Source organism: Lynx rufus, unplaced genomic scaffold (assembly GCF_022079265.1).
Source record: "Lynx rufus isolate CCGP_SWC_20201006 ecotype Redwood Valley unplaced genomic scaffold, mLynRuf1.p SCAF_11, whole genome shotgun sequence".
NCBI classification, from domain to species: Eukaryota; Metazoa; Chordata; class Mammalia; order Carnivora; family Felidae; genus Lynx; species Lynx rufus.
Window position 1 is genome coordinate 43,182,520 of NW_025814825.1, and position 24,029 is coordinate 43,206,548.

Below are 24,029 nucleotides of genomic sequence, written 5' to 3' on the forward strand. Positions count from 1 at the left end.
GTGTCAGGATGCATCTGCTAAACCACGGCCAAGAGTTTTATACAGATGGCTCTCCTTCATAGATGGACAGACTCTCTGGCAGACAGACCGGCCCCTCCCCCACCTGCAGACGCACCCTTACCCGGCAGTACTCGTCGATGGGCTTCAGCCTCTTCACAGCTACGTCCCGGATGTGGCTTCTCCGGAAGAGGATTTTGCCTGGAAGAGACACACGCTCGTGAGCCAGTTGATTCTGGGGAAGGCTGCCATGGGACCTGGGCCACCTACGCTCATTCCCCTCTCCCTCAGCTTCTCAGCATTTTAGCTGGCTACCAAGTGCCACCACCTCTGCCCATTGTCAAGAAAACAAGAGAGGAGCAGTCACCTCTCCCAGGGGGTAGGAGGCGCCCGAGGCTGAGGGCCCAGGACCTCTGGGGCCCAGGAGCCTCAGAGGCTGCCATCTTGGCCAAATCACCTTGTCTGGGTCTAATGGCAGAATCGATGCCCTGACATGGGTGTGGCTCCCAAGTGACCTCACAAATAAATACAAAGGACGGCCCAACCCACACGCCATGTTTGGTTTTCAGGCCCATCCCTCCTTGAGAAATCAGCATTCCTTCCTGCCAGTCAGGCAGGAATTCCTATTCTTAGTTTAGGTGGGTGGCTATTTCCAGGGCGGGCACAGGCCAATGCCAAGGGAGCACAGCTGCCCCAGCCTGACTTTTCTCCAGCCTCTCTGTACACACAACCTCCAACAGTGCAGGCCACTGTGCAGATGGGCTGGTACACCCCTCTGCAGGTATGGGCAAGGCTTACAGGAAAGGCCAGCCCCTCAGACTTTCCCAGCAGGCTCTTCTGAGCTTGCTGAATTCAATTTTAACAACCAGATCAATGTATAGTCCTTTTCAGCCAGTTCAGTTCAGAGTTTGATCTCCTTGGTCTGACTTTCAAGTCCTGACACAGTTAACATTTCTATGCCCCATGGCCATCGATGTGAGTCAATGCCCCTTTCATTGTTTTTAAAGTTTATTTATTTTGAGAGAGAGAGAGAGAGAGAGAGAGAGAGAGAGAGAGAGAGAAAAGACAGCATGAGCTGGGGAGGGACAGAGAGGGAGGGACAGAGAGAATCCCAAGCAGGCTACACTGTCAGCACGAAGCCCGATGTGGGGCTTGAACTCACGAACCATGAGATCGTGACCTGAGCTGAAACCAAGAGTCTGACGCCTAACTGACTGAGCCACCCAGGCACCCCCAATGTCCCCTTTTTAGAAGGCCTTCCTTGATTAGCTGAGCTAGGAGCAACTTCCTCTTTCCAGAACATCCACATACTTTGTCCATTCCTAAGTTACTCACCTCATTCTGCTGTGTGTTACAGATATGTGTGAGCCCCCTTCCATCAGGGGCCTGACACATCCTAGGACACACACACCCCAGCCCATAGCTGTAACAAACATCTGTTGTTCAAGTCTGCCCAGTTTCCCTCTGGAGAGCCTCCCTCCTCCATTCCCGGTCCCTGGGGTTTTCTAACCACACCCCCTGGCAACAAGAGTAGGCCCAGCCTACTGGGCTGTGACCCAGCCCAGCCAACCAGAATCACAGTGATTGGCTCAGAGATGGGCAGGGGTCCCCATCTGGGCCAATGAGGGTCAGCCCTGAGACTTCTGCTGGAGGGTTTTTTTCTCCCACAGTTGCTAAGCTGGCAGGATGAAAGCCTGAAGCTTCTAGTGGCCATATTTATTACTGTCCGAGAAGGAAACCTACTGAGAGAAAGGATCTGTGCCTGGAACGAAATAGGGGCTCAGTAAATGCTTCCCGAACGGTTCAAAAGCAGAGCAAAGAGAAGAACAGCAGATTCCTTTGACATCATTTGAAAGCTGGATATAGCTGTTTGGAACCCAAGGTCTACCTGGTACTTCTCACATGAAGCAATAAAATCATTTTTTAAACTAATTGGAGATGGATTTTGACACTTGCGTTCAAGGAGTTCTAATTAAGATAATTGCCATTTCATGTGAACAGATACACAGACTGCATGTCAATCCACTTGCGTTTCTTCTATCCAGGCCCCAGGGAAGTACGAAGCATTGCCTTGGTTTAAGTTGTTTCCCCGGTGGCACCCAGAGATGAGGCATGTAAGTGGTTTATTTGGGAGCAGATCCCAGAAGATAGCAGGAGGGGAGTGGAAGGGAAGACAGGGAAGGGAAGGAAGAATTGCCCAGCCAGTTCACCCCTATGGGTAGCCACAGCTCAGGTCTGTTGGGGATAATATGGACTACACCTCAGAGGTATCCCAACTGAGGGTGAGGGGTATTTGTCACCAACTTCCTGCTTGTGAACATCTGAGAGTGCCAGGACATCTCTGGCACTTCCCGCCGAGTACGCTCCTGTGGCTACAGCAAAGCTCCCAGTCCTTCCCATGAGCAGCCTCCGGAGACAGAGGTCAAGGGCAGTGGACCTCGGAAGGCTAGAGCCTGAGTTCCTGGCCACCAGAAGTACTGGTCACCAGCCCTGCTCCAGTCGTACCGGGGAGCATCTAACTCATCTTATCATGTGTGACTTGCTTCCCATTTGGGCCCCTCATCCCCCCACATCAGATGTGACCACCTCCTTCCTCCCCTTGGCACCCACACCCCACTCAGCACGAGGCTTTGCATACAGCAGGCGCCCCATAGGTACTTGCTGGCCCATTCACTTCCCTCTCCTGGACTGTCCCTCAAGCTCTCTTTCCTCCCTTCCTCTCCGAAGCCAGGCAGACAGGCCATCTCCCCGTCAGAGGGACGATGCTGTGCAGACTGGACAATGTCATCAAGATAAATCGGCTTTGCCACGTGTTCCTTTTGAAAGGAGATAAAACGTGATTTATCAAGACACTGGAGACAGCTTCTTTTCCTTGGAGGAAGATGTCACAGATCTGGTATTCCTGGCCTCTGTGCCTCCTACCCTTTTTTGGTTGCCTGTCGCTTTACTGCCTGCGTGCCGCGGGAGCATATGCGTACAGCCATGGGGACAACATGTGCAAATAAACGCATAGCGTGAGGAGGCCTGCTCTCGGGACTGACAAAACGACAGAACTCCCTGGGTCAGGGTTTCTGAGCCTTCTACCTGAGCCTCATACATCAAGAGCTGGAGATCGCGCAGTCCCAGTGACGCCAGTGGTCAAATGGTAGCTCGCAGGAACCTGGAGGACTCGTCTATGCAGCACAGGAAACCAAAGGAGAGACCACAGTAGGGACCCGGGCCCACGGACCTGGCTCTGCCATGCGCTCCTTTGAAAGGAGATGAAACATGACTTATCCATCCTCCAAAAATAGCACTCCTGCCCTTTCTCATCCTGGCAAGGGACAGAAAGGAAAGGGAAAAGATGGCAGACAAAATCCCTCCGTCTCCAAACAAGCCCCTCTCAAGGCTGGCCAAACCCCTGAGTCTGGTACCCCTGAGATACACAGATACATAAGACACACAGATCACATAAGATCACCTGCAGAGATCACCTGATCCAGCTGCAGACAGAACCGCCAAAAAGCAAATAGTTGAGGAAAAGTTAAGGCCTCCACACGGTGCAGAAGACTGGCAGAGGGGGGGATGGGGGTAGGTGAGGTGGGGAGGTAGGTGGGCTCCCACTCACATGAGTACAGGACCCCCACCTTGCCCCTCATGCCCACTCCCTGCAAATGAGGCCACCGTGCCTCTGGGACCCTTCACAAAGATTGTGGGTCTGTTGCTCAGGTGCAGAGTCAGAGGAGAGTTTCTGTACAAGCCATTTCCCGGCTGATTTTTTGGAATCCCAACAGGGTTTCTCTCCTTCCCGCTGAAATCCTGACAGGAGCAACGTTTTCTTTTCTTGGGGCTTTGGCACAAGCGGCAGAGGGTAGGAGGGGGAAAGAGGGAGGGAAGATCTGGAAGGGATTCTATGGTCTTGACTTCTCTGTTAGCAATCCAAACCGCACTTGGAAAGCCAAACCGGTGACTGTATTAAAAGGGAGAGAGAAAAAAAGGAGCAGGAGGAAAATCCCCATTAAGGAAGCCGAGACCACAGGGCATTGAAGACCTCTTGTAAATGTAATTCAGCCCGTTTATAGCTCCTGCCAGAGTCTTCAAAGCCATGCAGATGCTGCCCCAGAAATATGATAAGCATCGTAAGGAAGATTACACACAGGGCATAAAATAGACCTCAGGACATAACTCACTCCTGAAAGTGGAGAAGAAAGTTGTCGAGCCTGACAGGGTCCAAGCACGTAAGTGTAGGTCCCTGTTGCTGCTGCTTCTCTGGGCTGGGCTGAGGAGGTGGGACCAGGAGAAGGAGCAGGGGCCTTAGCAGGAGTCCTGAGTTCAAGTTCTGCCTGGGCCACAGGCTGGCTGCATGACCCTGAAGCAGATTCCTCTGGATTCTCATCTGGAGACCAAAGGGCTGTGGCTCCAGGGCTGCTCCCTCCAGAAGTCCTAAGATTTGCACAGCGGGCATGGTGGAATTGAGAGGGGCAGAGGAGGGGCGAGACAAGCGGTAATAGTAGCCAAGTGCTTACTACGTGCTGGGCACAGGCTAAGAGCTTTTCATTGGGTTCTCTCACTTAATCCCCACAATGACTTTGAAGCAAGTAATTTCATTATCCCTAGCTTGCACAGGGGATGGTGGCTCAGAGAGGACTGTCCAAAGTCACACAGCCACTAAGTGGCTAAGTTGAGATTTCAACCTGGGATTTTACAGCTCATATAGTAAGAGGGAGACAGAAGGCAATGAATTCAGAGAGGTCTTTGGGGTCCAATCAAGTGAGGCCTTGAGAGCCATGGTGAGGACTTAGGATTTTACTCTGCGTGTGATGGGAGCATTACTAACATTTCCTCCATGCCAGGTGCTCTGCTATGGTCTAGGGATCAGCCGCCTCGGGGGATGACTGAGAACTACGTAAGCCATAACCACAGACGGTGGGACACACCATGGTACACCACATACAAGCGGTCCTCCCAAGGTCTCTGCCTACCAGATACAAATGACCCAGTGAACGAACCAGCAAAGTGGGAAGGAGCGGGAACCAGTGTCTTGTGGACTTTGGAAAGAAAGAGCTCCCTGAAACAGCAAACCTCCCTGTCCTTCCTATCCCCCCACCCCTGCTCTGGTTGGGTGGGTATCCGCCACAAGTCAGTGGGCATCACCCGAGGGAGATCAATCTTTGCCCCAATCCCCCGTGTCGCCTGACCTTCTCATCGGCAGTGTCCACTCTGAGCCAGGACACACAGCTGGGGCCTTGACTCAGGAAGGTCCCCATGCTTGGGTGGCAGAGGGATTTCTTCCTCCCGCCCAGGACACTATGCATGTAATGAGGCATCTCAGTGGTACTTGATGGGTCTTAGTAATTGGCACTTGCTTCTGCAGAACGAACTGTTTCAAGAAGTTGAGAGATGAGGACACGGCTCAGCCATGAAGAGTCTGGCAATTTCCATGAACCAGGTATGTGTTCCTACAGATGGGCAAGCACCCATTGTATGGGGGGCGATTTGAGAGCGTAGTCTCCAGAAGCAATAGGAAAGGACTAGTCTCAGGGCCTCTTTTGGTCTGTCCAAACTGATGTAATCTTGGCAGCCTCTCCTCGTCAAGATTCACAGTGTGTATGTGAGCACGTATACTTCCTCAAACGAACCCCTCTTCCTTGCTTTTTCTGCCACCTGGAGTGCCACCCATCCCTCCATCACCGTCTTGATGCTCCAGGTGCTAAGACCGCAGTGAACAAGACAGACGGGGGGGGGGGGGGGGACAGGATGTGCATGGACGGGACACAGTATACAATTTTCATATCTAGTAAGTAGTTTGGTTATACATATGTGTCTCCTCCCATCTCTAAAAAAGAATAAAAAGGGTAATGGGAAGGGGCCTGCCTAGGGAGCAGGAGAATTCAGCTAGTGGTCAGGGAAGTTCGGTGGAGACTTTGAGGAGAGGGAGCCAGTCATGTAAGGTTCTGGGGCAAGAGTGCTCAGCCAGAGGCAAATACAGAGCAAAGTTGAAAGACTAAAGAGAGGCCGTGTAGCTGTGTTGTAAGCCACAGAAAGGAGTCTGGTGTTCTTTGAGGTGCCTTGGGCCTCCTTCTCCATCCCAAGGCCTCCTCTATGAAGCCTTCCTTGAATGTCTGTCTTGCCCTCCTTGGTCAGCCTCTAGGACCCTCTGGCAGTCACCCCACTCTTGCCCCTGATCTCTGCTGTCCTGGAGAATTTGTCAGGGAGTCACCATCCCAGGGCCCCCTCTCACCTTCCCTAGGGGTTCCCAGATACATAGGCCATGCTGGCCTCCCAGGGTGCAGATGCTCTCAACCCTCCCCCTTCACGGCCGTCCAGAGAACCTGGACCATCACAGGGGACTGGCCTTAGAAACAGGAGAGGCCACAGCAGGCCCAGAGGCCCCAGAGCGCATGATGCAGAGGCCTCATTCTCCATGAACAACGCTCCCACCCGTCTAATTGGATCTAAGGACAAAAAGGGAAAGGGTGCATTAGTCTCCCAGGGCGGCTGTAACAAATTACCATAAAGTTGGTGGCTTAAAACAACAGAATATATTCTCCCCCAGGTCTGAGGCCAGAGGTCTGAAAGTGCCAGCAAGGCTCTGCTCCCCCTAAGGCTTTAGGGGACAATCCACGCTTGGCTCTTCCAGCTTTCGGGGGCTCCAGACATTCTTTGGCTTGTGGCCACCTCACTCTGGTCTCTGCCTCTGTCTTCACACGGCCTCCCCTCGTCCATCTGTGTCTCAAACCTGCCTGTGCCTTTCTTCAATAAGGACAACTGCCTTTGGGTTCAGGCGCACCCTAAAGTCAGGATGATCTCATCTCCAGATCCTCAACTTGACATCTGCAAAGACCCTTTCTCCAAATGAAGTCATACTCACAGGTTTGGGGGTTAGGATGTGGACATAGGGGCCGCTCTTCAACCCGCTACAGGGGGTTATGGCGACGTCTACAGAGTTGTCCTGACTCATGACAGTCTTGTATCCCTAAACGGACCGCAGTCGCCCTGAGGGCAGGGATAACTTTCTATACTCCCTCTGTCCCTGGCAATCCCTGGCACTGAGCGAGTGCCATGCATGTGGGTGTTGTCTGATACCCTCAGGAAGGTCAGAGGATTGTCTGGAGAGAGTGGGTGGAGAGTCTCTGGAGCTGTCAGCGGGCAGGCAAGCTCTGTGGGTCAGAGAGCCGACTGAGTGGAAAGGGGGTCCTCTCTGGCTCTGCTGGCTGATGCGGCACCCAGGAGAGCCTCTTCTTTGCCAAACCAATTTGGGGAGAGAAGATGAAAAGGTTATTGGAGGAATCCCCACCCCTGCAAAAAGTGACATGTATGTACGCTCATGGGGTGTGCTATGGTCTGAATGTTTGAGCCCTTCAAAATTCATGTTGAAATCCTAATGCCCAATGTGATGATATTGGACACGGGGCCTTTGGGGAGTGAGATGGTTTTGGAGGAAGAGCCCTCACAAATGGGATTAGTTCTTTCATCAAAGACACCCCCACAGACTCCCTGTGGTCTCCATCATGTGAGGACACAGTGAGAAATCTGCAACCAGACCCCCACCCGAACACCCTGGTCTCAGACTTCCAGCTTCCAGAAGTGTCGGAAATAAGTTTCTGTGGTTTATCAGCCACCCAGTCTGTGTGTTTTTTGTTACAGCAGCCCGACCAGACTAAGACAGAGTGATAAGACGCAGGCAATGCCTGTAGGGAAGAAAAGGAATCATTAGTTTCCACCCCACAGCTCTGGCTTAGAGTCTCGCATGGCAGGCATCTGTGGGTTTGCCTGCGAGCGTCTGTACTGCAGTGTCCTGAGCTTCTTCTGAGGAACAATCCCTCCTTCATTCTCAGGCTGTGTGAGTTCAGTGGGGCTCACTTCACCCCAAACACCTGGAGTTACCGACCTGTATAGTCCAGCCATGGGCGTGTGACCCAAACTGGTCCAAGGAGAATCGGCCTGGGACTTTTGCTACAACTACCAGAAAGAGAAGTACTTTTTCCTCAGGAGCTGCTAACTCACACACTGTGAACCCCAAGTTGCTAGGAAGTATCTTTGCAAATCGCCACCACCATTTGGGACTGCTTGTCTGGGAATGAAATTGCCAAAGAAAGCAAAGCTGAGAGCTAGAGAGATACACGATTTGGTCACCTACATCCAGCCATGCCTGAAACCACTACCCTTGAAGTTTTCAATTACATGAACCAATAAATTTCCCCATTTTTCTTACACCAGATTGAGATGGATCTAGTCCTTGTCACCGAGAGGTTCCTGATTAGTACATCTGGCCCTGCCATTTACTGTTGTGTGATATGGGACAAGTCCCAACCTATTTGAATCTCAGTTTCCTCAAAATGCAAAATGGGCACAGTAATGCCTAACTCAGAGGATTATTGGGAGGAGTCTATGAACTGATGTACAAAATCGTTTAACACGGAGCCCAGCCCATCACAAACGTTGAGCAAATGGGATCTCTTATGAGCTGACAATCCAAGGTCACGTAGGTGGGGTAGCATGGGGGGTGGGCGTACAGCCTGGTCCCGCCCACCTCCTCACTGGCTGCTTGGGATCTGAGCAGTATAGTGTTTCCCTGGCACCCTCTGTCACTTATCTTCCCCACCCGAGGCCAGACACTAGCTCCCTTCAGCCTGTAGCAACCTTTCCTGATTCAAACCCCCGCCCCCTAAAAACACTGTGTCTCCCACGCAGCTCCCATTTCTCTCCTTTGGGACGCTCTTCCATTAGTCCAATGCAGAGAGCAGAGAGCAGAGAACAGAACACACAACAGAGGCAGCGATTACTTACTTGACCCGGCCACCTGGGGGCGCTAGGATGACTCCCACAGGCGAGCCTCCCACACGGCACTCTCCGCCCCATCTCCCACAGGCTCAGGGAAACACTCTTGAAAAAACCCAGGGGGCTTTCGCCACAGATGGAAACCTTAACTCCTCTTGCAGCCACAGCATGCTTACAGTAAGAACCATCACATCCAGGAGAGAAAAATGATTTTCGAAATTCTGATTTGGAGGTTCCCATTCCCCAGTGCAGAGCCAGTCTTAAAGGAACAAAATCTTTTATTCCCCCATTCAATGGGGCCCCATGGGATTTATGGGTGTCTGCTACAAAGAAAACACCTAGTCCTGGCACATCAGAGGTTTTAATACATCTTGACTGAATCAAACAGAATTGAAGGCTTTTCGAGCAGCCTTACAGAGCTATGACCAGAACAATTTTTTCTTTCCTTTAAAATAATTTTTTTTAATTAATTAATTTTTTTGAGAGAGAGAGAGAGAGTGAGAACAGGGGAGGGGCAGAGAGAGAGGAAAAGAGAGAATCCCAAGCAGGCTCCACACTGTCAGCGCAAAGCCTGGTATGGAGCTTGAATTCACAAACTGTGGGATCATGACCTGAGCCGAAATCAAGAGTCGGATGCTTAACCAACTGAGTCATCCAAGAGTGCCCCTACCCTTTTAAAAAATTTTTTTGTTTTAGCTTTCCTTCCTTTTTTAAAACTCCTTTCTTTTTGAAGTATAATACACACACAGAAAAGTGCACATGCATGTGTATAGCTCAATGAATTTCACAAATGGAGCCCACGTAGGTAACCAGGGCCCAGGCCAAGAAACAGAATCACCTGCACCCCGGAAGACCTTCACTACACCAGAGCAGATTTTAGCTGGGGTTTGTTGGTACTTCTACACTAGTATGGATGTTGAAACTCTAGCCTGGGTGGTATGTGTCACAGAGAAGGGGGCACTGACACATTCATTGTTTCAGTGGCATTTACTTTTATTTTCTCCAGACTTACTTAAAAATATATGCTTTATGATTTGATTCAAGTTGCAGCAAATTGAAGGGCACAGTGAGTCTTGATCCCTGGAATGAAGTCCCTTTTCTGTGAAATGTGAACATACTTGTATTAATTGTTGTCAACAAGGGTAAATGCTTACCTACAGCATTAGCTTTGGGAAGAGCCGTGTTCACAGAAACAAACCCTCTGAATTTGTCAGCTTGTTGTCCCTTGTTTGGAGAATGCCCAGGGTTGGTCTTCGGCCCTGATATAGACTGGAGATACTTCATTAGCTATATGTTCTCACTTTGGAGAGAACGTATAGTGAGCTATACGTTCTCACTACACGCTGCCAGACAAGGGCAGCTCAGGTCTTATGAATCACCAGGAAGGAAGCCGGCATCTAGGGATTCCCAGTAGATATCAAATTAGGGAAGGATGTTGGCCACGAGAGCACCATGGGTTGGCAGGAAATATAGGCTGGCCCGGCCCAGTCCAACCCTGGGAGGTAGATAGAGCATTGTGGATGACCTCAGACGTGCCAGATAGCTCCAGGGAAGGGAGAGGATTTGGGATTAACTATAACTGTGCTTAAAGTGGCCACACTTGAGGACAATTGCCACTTGGATGCCACTGGGGTTCCTTAAGGCAAAGGCTGTGGTCTCATTCAGAGCTCAGCTTGGACACGGCAGAGCACAGCCTAGAAAGTGCTTGGTAAACCGGTGTAATATGTATACTAATGGTGGGCCAGGTGGCAAAGGCAAAAGGCACTGACCTTCTCAGCCACAGTCATACTGGTCTGATTTCACCTTCCAGCTGTGTTTTCCTATTCTTGGTCCAGTGAGAAGGTTAAAAAAAAAAAAATCAAAATCTAGGACCATTCATCTGCCAGCAGTAGGATCAGAGGGTGGGTCGCAGAGCTGAGAGGCCCAGGCCTTTTGAACCCGTGTCCTGGGGACATTAACAGACCCCAGCATCAGCCTTCTCATCTGCCATGTGGGATTACAGGGCTGAGACACCAAGTGGAAGCAGCACGCGGGACAAGCACAGCACACAGAGCGGGGCATGCAGGAAGGGTCCGACACAAAGTGCCTGTTGTTACAGAGAAGGGAAAGGCCAGATCACTCCATGTCTGGCTAACAGCCCGTGAGTCGTACGGTGACCTTTCGTCTGTCTGACTCCCAGTCCGTTTTCCACCCAGTAGCCCAAATAACATTCTTAAAATGAAACCTTGCTTAAACCTTTCAGTGACTTCCCAGTGCGCGGAGAATAAAATCTAAACTCCTTTCTGTGGCCCGAGAGGCCCCACAGGGTGTGGCTCATGCCTCCTTCTGCAATCAGGTCTCATCATGCCAGCCATGCTGGGCATCAGTTAATGCCACAGACACGCCCAGGTCTCTCCCATCACGGGGCCTGTGTGCATACGTCCCCTCTCCCAGGACACAGTCCCCACGGCCCTTTGCACAGATATCACCTTCCATACTTCAGATGAACGCATGGGGAGGCCTCAGCAGTACTGGGCCTCTCTGCCTCTCTCCCAGCCCTCCACTGTCTCCTCCCCAGAATTCACTGCGATGTGTAATGGTCTCACCTCTTTGTATGATGTCTCATTTACTATTGTATCCTCAGGGCCCAGCACAAGGACTGGCACACAGTGGTCCCCAGTTGACATTTGCTGAATGGATGTATGGGTGTGTGTGTGTGTGTGTGTGTGTGTGTGTGTGTGTGTGTGTTGACGCCCTCTCGCTCTAGACTGTCTCTCTCATTTACACAGTCACATACACACAGACACACACCCCTGAGGGGACTAGCACGTGTAGCTCACCCTGCCCATGCTGGGGGCCACAGGCGGGATGGGCTCGCCCTCCAGGACCCAGACAGAGTGGGGCCAGAGAGTGTGGTTAACTCAGAGCCCAGCATCAGGGCCAAGCTGTCCCCACCGTGTGGATGTGGGTGTGGCGGGCGTGGTGGGCAGTGGCTCAGCACCCTCCCTGTGAGAGCCAGAGAATAAAAGGCCCTATTCAGCCCCAGCAGCCCCAGCTCCTCCCTGCCAGGGGAGGCTGCCCTCAGGAAAGGGGACGGTGGGACGCTGGGCAGAGCTTTCCGGCAGCCTCTCCCTGTGGCCTGGCCCACAGCAGGGGCCAGTGGTGGGGGGCAGGCCAGGGGTACTGGGCCTCCAAGGCACAGTGACACAACAGAAAGGCCCAGCCAGCCCAGGAGGCTGTGGACAGGCAGGGGCAGCCCTGGTCCCAAGGGTGATGCTGAAAGACACAGTTTACTTCTGATGGTCTGTAGCAGAGGAAAATCCCCAGGATGTAGAGGCCCATTGGAAAACAGCCGCACAACCACAGGCCTGGCCGTGCCAGCCAGAGGGAAGTTTGCCTGGCTCCCTCTGGGTGGACACAGTCCCCCAAAGACTGCCTTTCTTGAGCTTTGGCTCTGTTGGCAGAACTGAGCCCAGTCAACTCTCTTCAGCACCCTCCCACCCACACAGTTGCTGTGGTTCCCCGCCCTCCGGCGAGGGTAGTGAGCGTCATAAAAGTAATAGGTAACATTCACCAAGTATTTGGTGTGAGATAAGCACTGTGCTATGTATTTTACATTTATTCTTTTATTTGATCTGATGACAATCTATGACCTAGGTACTGGGTACTGTTGCCATTCCCATTTTATGGATGGGTGAACTGATTTTTGGAAAAGTGACCTGAGTTACCTGCCCAAGGTCACAAAATGAGTAAGCGGCAGAGCTGAAATTTAATGTGCCATGGCCTCTTTCTTTAGGCCGTCTGGAAGCGCCTAGGCTCTTAATGAGTTTGCTCTATTCCTTCTTTTCTCTGTACCTTTTCTCTGTGTATCCTCTTGGTCTGCCTTCCCCAAGAGCTACGTCTTTTTTTATTTATTAAAAATTTTTTTTTAATGTTTATTTATTCTTGAGACAGAGACAGAGCGTGAACAGGGGAGGGGCAGAGAGAGAGGGAGACACAGAATCTGAAACAGGCTCCAGACTCTGAGCTGTCAGCACAGAGCCCCACGCGGGGCTCAAACCCACGAACTGTGAGATCATGACCTGAGCTAAGTCGGACGCTTAACTGACTGAGCCACCCAGGCGCTCCCCCAAGAGCTACGTCTTAACCTCAGCCCAACCCCATGAGCACGGTCACCCAGCACCACTTACGCACTCACCGACAATCCAGCCTTCCTGAATGTAGGTGCTGTGCTGGGGGCCGGGGTGTGATGATGCACCACGCAGACACAGTCCCTGCTTCTCAGGGGATGCAGTCTGTGTGGGCATTGCGTTGCAGTGTTACCTGTTACAACGGGGATACACAGGAGGCAGGACAGGCCTGAAACGCAGTGGGAATGAGCCAGGGCAAGGGAAGGGGAAAGAATGTTCCAGAAGGAGGGAAGAGCCTGAGCAACGGTCCAGAGATAACAGGATCCAGCTAAAGTAAAGTGAATGCGTTGGGAGGTTACGGATGCAGGTTACAAGTGGTATTAAAAGAGACTGAATGGGTGACTGGAGTTTGATCACATGGACCACACAGAGCAAAGCAGAGCCATTCAAGTTGTACTGTTTGAGAAACACCTGAGCTCCTGCACCGTCAAGGCCAAGGACCACAGTGTCTACCTGGGGGAGTGGGGGGAACACAGGCACCATCAGCCCATTCTAAAGCACTTCTCCCTCAAACCTTAACGCTGAGGGTCGGGGACGGCACGGCAGGGGGCGGGCGGCACACTTGGGCCTAGTCGCTGGTGGGACACTCATAGCACAAGCTCAAGCCCGTGTTCTCACCAGTGTTGACAGCCACCACAGTCCAAATGGATCCTGGGGTTAAAACCAGGAGATCAGGTCACCATGTCCAGACCCCTTACTCTCTGGGGTCAAGGCTGAGCTCAGGGAGGGCCATGGCTTGCCCAACTTCACACAGTGAGTTAGCAGCCAGGCTGGGACTCGGCAGGGCAGCTGGTCCATCAGCCTGGTTCTGGGGTGGATTGTGTAGCTCTTGCACCGACAGGTTATATTCCCCTGGGCCCCGTACTCAGCTGTCTTTCCTACTTCTAATTTCTACCCCAATCCTAACCCCACAACAAGAGCTGCCACCATTGACACCATTTCAGAGGAGTCTGTGGTAGTCAGCCTCCAAGGTGGCCCCTGGTGACGCATACCTCAGGTCACTTACTTCACACGGTCCCCTCTCACACTGCTTCATCTGTGAAGCAGCAGGACCCTGGGTGTCCTCCCCGTGGACAGGGTGACTTCCATGACTAGGTTGTAAAGGACATCGCAGCCCCCTTCTTGTCTTGCTCTGAGATCATTCATGTTGCAGGAAGCTGGCCACCATGTTGTAAGGACACTCAAGCATCTTATGGAGAGGTCCATATGGCAAGGACCCGAGGTCTCCTGCCGGCAGCCAGCACCAGTCTGCCGGTCATGTGAGTGAGCTGTCTTGCCCAGTTGAGTCCCCAGTCACGCTTTGTGCTGACATCTGGACCGTCACTTCCCAAGAGATGTGGTATGAAAACTGTGCAGTTAAGCCATTCCTGAATTCCTGACCTACAGAAACTCTGAGATAAGAAATGTTGGCTATTGTTTTAAGCTGCTAAATTGGGGGCGGGAGGATGTAATTTGTTCCACAGCACGAGGTCACTGACCCAGGCCCAGCACTGCTCATGAGAGAGCCCCTGGGTTACCTGAATCAGACATATTTGGAGCATTCAGGCTGCTTTTCGAGAGGAGGGAGCTTTGTTTTCTTTTTCTCTTATGTTTATGGCACGCACATAGCAAAAGGCTACACCATTGTTGGTCTATGTAAGAGCTGGCTTTGCTAGAAAGAACTTCGCCGGCACTAAGCAAAATGCGGGTGTCATGCTAAAAAGGGTATGGGGGATGAGGCTACACAGAGAGGCTGGTGCTACTGTAGAGCAATGCATCAGAGCGAGCAGTTCTCTACCTGCCAAGATGCACGAGCTCCAGGCATTTCTCCCAGGCAAACAAAATGCAGCGTGTCCAAGGCAGAAATAATGGATGAGGACAAGGAGGGACTGTACCTAACTCCTGCCAGACTGCCACACCAGCAGGTAAGAATAAAAACCCCACTTACATTTTAAAGCATCCTGGGCTTAGAAAGAACTGACACACAATCTTATTACATTACCCTTGTTGACTCAAGATAGGCAGTTCTGGTCCCATTCAGTCATTCACTTGACAACTTTGTTAAGCAGCTACTACTATGTACCAGGTAACTCACTCTCTCTCTCTTTCTTTCTTTCTTTCTCTCTCTCTCTCTCTCTTTCCTTCCTTCCTTCCTTCCTTCCTTCCTTCCTTCCTTCCTTCCTTCCTTATTATCACCATTATTTTTTGTTTATTCATTTTTTGAGAGAGACAGAGTGTGAATGGGGGAGGCGCAGAGAGAGAGGGAGACACAGAATCCAAAGCGGGCTCCAGGCTCTGAGCTGTCAGCACAGAGTCCGACGCGGGGCTTGGACTCACAAACCACGAGATCATGACCTGAACTGAAGTCGGATGTTTAACCGACTAAGCCATTCAGGCGCCCCTATTTCTTTATTTAATAAACATTTATATATGTTTACTATGTGTTAGGCACTGGTTTAAACCCTTTGAAAATATTAACTCACTTACTCCTTACAACAGTTCAACAAAGCAGATACCATTATCCCGCGATTTAACAAGGAGATTGAAGTATACAGGTTAAGTCACTTGCCCAAGGCCAAACAGCTAGAGGCGGCAATACAGGGATTGGCACTAGACTCCACCCTCTTAACCAAGATAAAACCAGGCGCGGTTCCTGTTCTTCAAAACTCCAGTTTTGAAAATCCCCATGACCACAGAGGAAGAAAGCCCAGAGATCCGTTCTGAATTTCCCCAGGTCACACAGTACTGAGACTAAAAGCTAGGGTCCGATTCCAGGCAGCTTTACTTTGCTCCACTACATGTATCTGCTCACAAAGCAGGTTTAGGAGAAGATGGGTGTGAGGGCAGTGAACAAGGAAGGCGTTTCTAGAGCCCAGAAAGAGACAGGGTTTCTCTAGGACCCACTGGCAAGTCTGGAGTATCCCAAGAGACCCCAAAGCAAATGAACAAAGCTCACTCACTGTCCAGGCCGTCATGATTTGTGACTGTCCGCTGTCTGCCGGTATTCATGTCTCCAGATATTTTGGGGGCAGTGTTATTTATAGACCATGTTTCTATTTATATTTTCATTGAATTCCTGCTAACCCTAGCTAGATTCTCCCCACCCCCACCAAAACCTAGAGAGAGAAGGATAAAAACTCATTCTCACCAAGTAAGTCAGGGGTTCAAAGGTGAAGGTCAAAGTCTTGGCTGTGTGTGCAGTCTTTCAGCAGGAGCCCTTTGCAGGGAAGCATTCAAGACAAGGGGGCTTTCTGCGCTTTCCAAAGGAAACGGGGGGTGGGGGGAAGGGCACAAAGCTGGCCTTATACAGAGGAAGCCATATTCTGTCAATGCAGTGGGATGTGAGGTGGGCCTACGAGACCTCTGTTTCCCTAAATGTTTTCTCTTTTGTATGATGTTTCATCATTGAACATTTATCCCTTTGGTCTTAAAAGCTATTCGATTGCAAAATATTGGGACTATGAGAAAACCCAGACAGTATCAAGTCCAATCCTAGTATTTCCCAGATGCGGAAACTCAGGCTCAGAAAGATCTAGGACTTGTTCTTATGCCCCCATGAGAACATATCTGAATGAATACACTGCGATCTACTACAATGCACAGGAGACCATCCTAATTTTGGAGGAAGAGCTGTCAGGAACAGCGAAGTAGGCTCAGAATTCCTCTCACACCAAGTTTTAGAAATGAGCAAGTAAAACCATGTGATGTTTCCTAAGGTTCTACTTGGTGCCCCAAATGAAAACTCTCTGGTTTAGGGCCACAGAGAGAAACAAAGGTAAAGTAGGATGTCTTTCTTCCTCAATTTTAGTTCCTTGTTGAACCATGGTTTACTAAACTGTGATGACTGTTGCTGCATGGTTACTTTATGGGTATGTGTTTACAAAGCCTGCAATTATTCCCTTCTGGTAACTATGCCTGCAATTCCAGATTTGGCCACTAGGTGGCTGGCTAAACTTGGGTAGGTTAAGTGAAAAGTAGCCGAAAATAATCTAACCTAGGCAAGACCTTTACTGTAGGAATGTGACACTTTATTAAGTGCCCAAAAAAGGACAAAGCTGATCAATGTCTAATTGATAAAACCATACACAACTTGAAATATAGTTTAAAGAAATGCAAACACTCTAGTATAGGTAGTATTCCCACATTTCATATAGCAAACCTCCAGGCAGTACATCTTTGGTCAAGCTCACTCTGCAGCAAGCACAGCCAGGACATAGAGAATAGTGAGTGGTCAAGAGCTTGGAAGTGGAAGGACCTGGGTTTGAATCCCAGCCCTGCATCTTACTAGTTGAGTGGCCATGGGCAAGTCATAAACCCCTTCCAGCCCATGATTCTTCATATGTAAAGCGAGTAGCTGTCATTAAATGAGGCAATATAAGCACAGAAACACTTTGCACGATATCTGGCACAAGTATGTACTTAAATGGTAGCTATAATGCTTAGGGAGGAATCTTTCCTTTATAACCAACTGTTTAATTTGCTAAACGTTCCAAGCGGCACACCATTTCTCAGGAAGCTGTTTGCAACTTTTCCCCTATAGCCAATTCCACAAAAAGTGATCTCTGGGCCACCTGCTAGTAAGAGAGAACAGCTTTGCTAGCCACATAGGCCTTACTAGCCATCTTCACCAATTACCAACTATTAAAGTTGCAAATTCATTTTTCAGATCAGAAAGAAGCAGCTGGGAGTACAAACCTTGCCAAGCAGAGAAGGCACCAAGTTAACAGTCACTCATTCATCTCAGTCCTCCTCCTTTGGCTCCCTTATTGTGGAGCTTAGGTTTGCAATAATTGTTTTATAGAGAAGAGCAAAACATTCTCCTTTTAAAAACCAGGGCCTGTTTGTCTGTTTGTTTTTGTCTTAACCCTTTTGCCAGAGACTTCTTCAGAGAGACCCAAGCACTTTTCCTGCTCCTAACCCTGCAGTATAACTGGACAGACAGACTTTGGACATACTTGTGCCGTGCCATCTTCAAAACCACAAGGGATTCACAGGACAGTCTCGCCCACCCCCAATCCAGACAGACTTCTGAAATAAAAACCTTAGCATCTTCTTGGCCCCAAACTTCACCCTGTCTTGCAAGAGTGGGAGCTTACAGAGTCCTGACTTAGAGCTGATGAGGGAGTGTGACTGGGGCCAAGTGTCCTCCAGGTTAGACTGGTGGTGGGGGACAGAGGCTATGCAGTAACTTACGCCCCCATCCCACAGGGTGCCAGAAACGGGTGGGCAACTCAGGTCTGCATAGCTCTTACCAAGTTACCTGTGTGAAGCTTGGGTCAGAAATTAATTCACCGAAGCAGGTTCAGTGGTTTATATTACACAGATAGCCATACACCAGGGAAGTCCTGAGGACAGAGTCAGCCTATGGAAGGGTTCACTGGACCTTAAAACAGTGCTTCTCAAACTTTCCTGTGCATGCCAGCACACAGCAGACTGTGATTTGGTGTGTCTGGGGTGGCGCTAAGACTCTGCATTTCTAACAAGCTCTCAGATGATGTTCGTGCTATTCGCCTGTGAACCAAATTCTGAGCGGCAGACCTTGAAACGCACAAGACTGCGTGCACAACCTCACTCCTGGAAAGGCTCCAAGAGACAGCTCAGCCTTTTTTGTCGAGCTCCATTCACCAAATCATCACCACGTATTAAGTGCTTACTGTGTGCTTAACAGGTAACATTTCATTCAATGCTCTCAATAGCCCCGGGGGAATCTCATAGATGAGGATTCTGAGGAGGTGCAGAGATGCTGAGTAAAGCTGGCCCAGGGTCAGGCAGCTCCTGGGAGGCTGAGCAGGGATCTGACTCAGGTTCATCTAGCTCGGAGGCCTCCAGTGCTGAAAGGTGACGCCTACCTGCCTCCACCGTGAAAAAAGCAGTTTCAAGTTCAGACAACCAGTGCCACGTAGAAAGCCCCGGTGTGAGTTGTGAATCTCGATCTGTCTGAGCCCAAGGCCAGGTTCAGGTCTGTCAGAACCACCATGCTGCTCTAGGGCTGGCCGAGCTGCCGAGTCACACGGCTTCTTTTGGCAACGCAGCTTTGGAAATTTTCCCTGAGATGTGCCCCGATTCATTCTCGCTAAGGTGAAATCTGGCCCTTCTGCTCTGGCCCAGGGAGAAGCAGACGTGTCGCCCCTCTCCCTCAGACCCTGCCCCTGACGGGTAGAGGAGACCTAGAGCTGCCAGACAAGCCCCACCCACCCCATGCACTTCCTTCTCTGCCTTGTGAAGGTGCGTTCAGGGGAACAGACTCCACCTTCAGGCCATGCCAGTCCCTCTGGCCCACTGTGGTCTGGAGGCCAGGCGGCCTGGGATCTGGGGGCCCCTCAGTGGACATCAGTCCTTGGAACAGTGCAGGTGAAGGAGAGGACGTGTTTTCAGGGCCCAGAGCTACTGTACTGCTCGAAGCCAGGCGGCCTCTGGATGAATGGTGTGTCAGTTCATAAGCGCCTGGGGAGGCTCCAAGGGTCAGCTCAGTTCCTGCCAGGGAAGAGCTCTGGCTTGAGGCTCCATCCCTGGGCCGGGGTCCAGTTGGGGTGACCTTGGCAAACGGTGGAAGGGTCAGGCCAGGGACACTGTGGAGATCTGCCACCAGCACCCCTCACCTCTGAAGGAGGGGCCTTGAGCTCCCTGTCAATGGGCCTCAGTGTTCTGCCTCCTCCACCACCACCCACTGACCCCCCTCACACTCCCCACTGAATCCAAGACCCAGAAAACAGAGTGTCTAGTGCCCAGAGGCTCCTGGGAGGGAGGCTGGTGGCAGGCACTCCCCACCACAAAACATCCTTCACATGCGCCGAGGCTTCAGCTATCTCAGAATGGAGGGAGGACATCATCCCCTTTCACTCCCAGGGGGCGAAGTCCAAGGCGGGGATGTGGGGAGGGTGCTGGGAAGCACCGGTTGGCCATCTTGGCCAGGGTTGCCCTCAGCAGAACCATGCGCATCATCATTCTCTACTTCCCCCCTCACCCCCGGGCCCTCAGCAAGGCCTCTCGAATGTTCCTCTAAAATAGGTCTCAGACTGACTTCTCTCCACAGCATCGTCCAGCCTAGGCCCCTCAGCTTAAAACCTTTCAGACACTTCCCACCACACGTGACAAATCCTCACCCCTCAGCGCGGCCTGTGACAACGGCACAGCCTGGACCTGTGTGGCAGCCACACTGAAAAGTTCACACGGCCTCATTGGTCAGGCTTCTCACGGCACCACCAGGGGCCCAGAACCTTCTTCCTTCTCCCGCCTCAGTTGCCCTCCTGTTCTCACCTCTGTCACACCTGGGCTCAGGGAACTGGCCCCTCAGTCATCCAGACGTGAGTATGTGTTTACTGACAGTGCCCCCCTCCCCCCCCGCCCAGGGCACAGCAGTCCTCTCTAAGCACAGAGTGAGGGCATCTGACCCTCATAAAAGAACACTTAGGCATCAACTAAGGAGATGATTTATTTTCACAGGGAAAGATCAGGAATGTCGCAGCCACCTGAAATCACTGGCATCTGGTGATTCTGCCAACACGCAAGGTGATCCCCGGTTGCTCTGGTTTAACTTCCTCAATCCTGTGCCTCACTGACTGGCAAGAGAGGCACCCGAACCCAGCGTGTGGACTCCCGGGTCTGGGCACATTTTACTGCACGTGAAATTAAACAGACTGACAGGCCCGTGGAAAGACACACATTTCTGCTTAGATCAGAGGCCTCCTGAGGGAGGTGCCAGTCCATTCAGGGCTGAGGGTGTGGGTGGGTATTCAGCAGGTTGATTCCCTTCTGGAGTTCTCTGGACGAGGAAGACAAGTTATAACGAAGCGGCCTGACCCTTTCCCTGGTCTCGAAGTGTGGGGATGACACAGGGGAACAGCTGAGGGACCTGATCCATGTGTACTTTTGAAAGCCATCTTCCAGTGGCGGCCTGCTCTGCAAAGCCCCTTATTCCCGGCGAGAGCTGGCAGCCCTAGAGCTGAGAGCCTGTGAAGCTGGTGGCCCTGCCGCGTCATCACGGTGAAGGGGCCAGGGCTGCTCAGGCCCCTCCCCGCCTTTCATCCCAGATCAGCCAGCTGGGTTGTCAGCTCCTCAGAAACCAGCTCCTTATGACCTCAAGTTACCATGGGCAAGAAGCAGCGAGAGGTGCCACCGGGGCTGAGATGCGATGCGTAGGGCTGAATCAGCACAGGGAGGGAGGGTAGGCGGCGGGGGGGGGGTGTGGTGCAAAGCAGAGGCAACCCCACAGCTGTGTCCTGCTGCAAAGCCGTCTGGAGGAATGGCAGGTGCACAGCACCAGAACTTCTCCCTTTGAGCCACACAGCACTTGCTCTGCACTAACTGCTTGGAACGTCACGCCAAAGCATCGTTAACCCATTTGACAGATGAGGAAACTGACTCTGGAGGCCGTGGGTCAGGGTCGCACAGTTTATGCAAGCTTATGGAGTTGTCTCTTTCCTGGGTAGCTCTGCCATGAGAGACACGCTTTGGAGCTTCTGGTTTCCACAGCTCCTGTCTGCCCAGCTCTCTGTGGTGACTCCGTCCCCCCACATCCCCCACATGCCTCATTTGCTTCTTGCTCATCTTTAAACACACGCCTTCAGTTGCACTCGGGTCATTGACCTTGCTGTCCCCTTAGCCTGGCGCCCGAAGCCCTCATTGCCCCTGTCACCTCTGCAAAGAGGCCCTTTTGACCACTAACCTCAGATGCCCCAGATCACAAGACCTCGTTATTTTTCTCCCTGGCACTTATCACTACTGGGAATTGCTCATTTATTTGTTTGCTTTCTGACTCCCCCACTGGAAGGTGAACTTCCTGAGAGCAGGGACTGGTCTACCTTGTTCTCAGCTGCATCACCAGTGCCTCCAGCTAGGCCTTGGAACACAGTAGGTGCTCAAGAAATACCTATGGCAGGAACGAACAATGCAGCTCTTTCTCGTAGTGTTCAGAACCAGCTGCCAACAGCAGGCCCCGAGAACCACCCACTCCAGATTACAGAGTGAGAGAATGACTTTGGGGGTGGGGGCAATAATTACAGCAAGAGAGGACCCAGCACTCCCAGAGGAGGTTAGAGGAAAGCCACGTTGAAAACAGTACACAGCGCCTCTTAGGCCTGTAATCTTGTCCATCTTCTTAAAACCCTGGCATTACCAGCAGACCCTATTTTTCCTACTCTATCACGTAGAAGGTTTGTCTTTTCCTGCCACCCAGGTCATCAGTGAGGCTCAGAAGCCTCTTGGGCACTCTCCCCCGGGGGCTGCCATGTCTGCCAGTGTCTGTGACACGCTGCCTCCCTCCTGGCTTCCAAGGCCCTGTGGGGAGGGCTTTCTCAGGCTGGCGCCTGGTGTGGACACACAGAAATGCCTACAGCCCAGGGAGAGAGCCAGCTCTCCCCCACGCCACAGCCACGGACCAGCTCTAGCCAAAGACATCCCTTCCCCCTGCTTCCTTCTGTGCTTGAACAAACACCGGATCTGCAGCGCAGGGCCCTGGGGGGCAGGGAGAGGAAGGCCCCAGAGACTGAGCCTGCAATTCACCCAGCACCCTCCTGCACTGTGGCTCCAAACTGCCTCTTCATTAAGGGGCCGGTATGTAAACTGGTGAACCAGTACAAAAGAGCGGAGCATGCCTGCTGTCTAAAAATACACCCCTCTAAGCTCAGAAGATAATAAGACTGGTGGCGCCTACTTTGATTATGGCTCACTTTTATTCCTAAGCTACCCAGCTTCTCCAGGATCCATCAACTCAGGAGCACTGATGGCTATAGGTGGGACTAATTCAGCTATTAGGAGGAAGGGGCTTTCTAGAAGCTCAGAGGCCCAGTCCCAGCCAGCACAGAGACACAGATGGCTTGTGAGTGGGAGGAAACCTGCAGAGTGAGCTCACCTCTTTCTGCTCCACTGCATGGCTTCTGAAGCCCCTTGATCCCTGGTCACAGTTGTTTGCTTTTTACATCAGCAGCTACACTGTCTACTTCACTCTGTAATGACCATTTCCTCCCAGGGAGCCTCCTTGGACTGACAAACTCAGGATACACAGGAAATCTACTCCAAACCCAGGATGGGCAACAGGAGATGGATTTTCCACAACAGTCTTTTAAAACAAGGCAGAAAGTTCCATGTAAACAGTAGGCTGCCCTGAGAGGCTGCTGAGCCCACCATACTTGGCCCAATGTCCTAAAGATCATCATTTCTGTCCACCCCTCCAAAAAGCAGGAGACCCCAGAAAGCAACTAATACGCTTGTGAGATCATCTCCCTGGCACTCCTGCATTTCTGCGTGTCTTAACAACAGGGCACTAACTGCCTTTTGTTCTGGATTACCTTTTCAAAGGTGTTTGTAAAGAAACAGATTAGAGGACAGAGGTAGTGTCTTGCTCCAGAGTAAACAGCAGGTTTGCATATAGCCTTGGGACACAGAGATAGGGCGTGTCTCCAAGGAAAACAGGGTAGGTTTGCTTACTGCCCGCTATAAGAGATGTGGGCTCCCTGAGATCTGGCTTCCTCTCCTATCATGTAGCCCACAGGCATTCGTCTGGGCACACAATTCACCCCCACAGGGCCTGGAGGCAATGGGATCTGACACAAATGTGCCATAATAAAGCCTTTTGTCTGACTTGGGAGCCTCATATTTTCTACTGGCCTCCACGAAAGTAGGGAAAGCTAACTGTTTGGCTTGCAAATGTGATCAAATCTCAGGTCTTTCGCCATTCCTGAGCAGAGTTCTTCTGCTCCTCCTGGGGGTCAATGCTGCTGCCCCAATACCCATGCTCCAGGTCTGCTCTGTGTCCAATAACCTCAGAAGGAGCCCGAAGTTATCCCAGTATATGGAAACCATGGAAAGAAGAATTTATTTCCAAAGAAGGGGTGCTCTGCTTTGCAAAAGGATTGATCCCATGACTCTTTTAAATAGAATAGTATTTAGGACAACTGAAAGATGATGTGATTTGTCCCACAGAACTAAATTTGCAGAGATTCTCAGGAATATGCCTTAATGTAAAACAAGACTCACCTCTGCTTTCCACTTGGAGGTAGGAATGCCAAGAAGTCAGGCCTGGAAGTGGAGCTTCTCAGGGACTATTGTCAACCATTGCCTCCTTCTGAAAGACCAGCCAGCATGCCTGCCCACTAGCACTCACCAACCCCTTACAATAGAAATCCT

The 24,029-nt window shown here is 51.3% G+C and overlaps 1 protein-coding gene across 2 annotated transcripts in view; it reads right to left on the reverse strand.

Moving 5' to 3' along the window:
• Nucleotides 1-24,029, reverse strand: part of SH3PXD2A (SH3 and PX domains 2A) — a 234,714-nt gene that overhangs the window by 114,309 nt on the left and 96,376 nt on the right. For both annotated transcript variants that reach the window (XM_047072698.1, XM_047072697.1), the window contains exon 4: nucleotides 122-198. In XM_047072698.1, coding sequence (XP_046928654.1) covers nucleotides 122-198 — 77 coding nt within the window. The remainder of the gene's footprint in view (nucleotides 1-121; nucleotides 199-24,029) is intronic.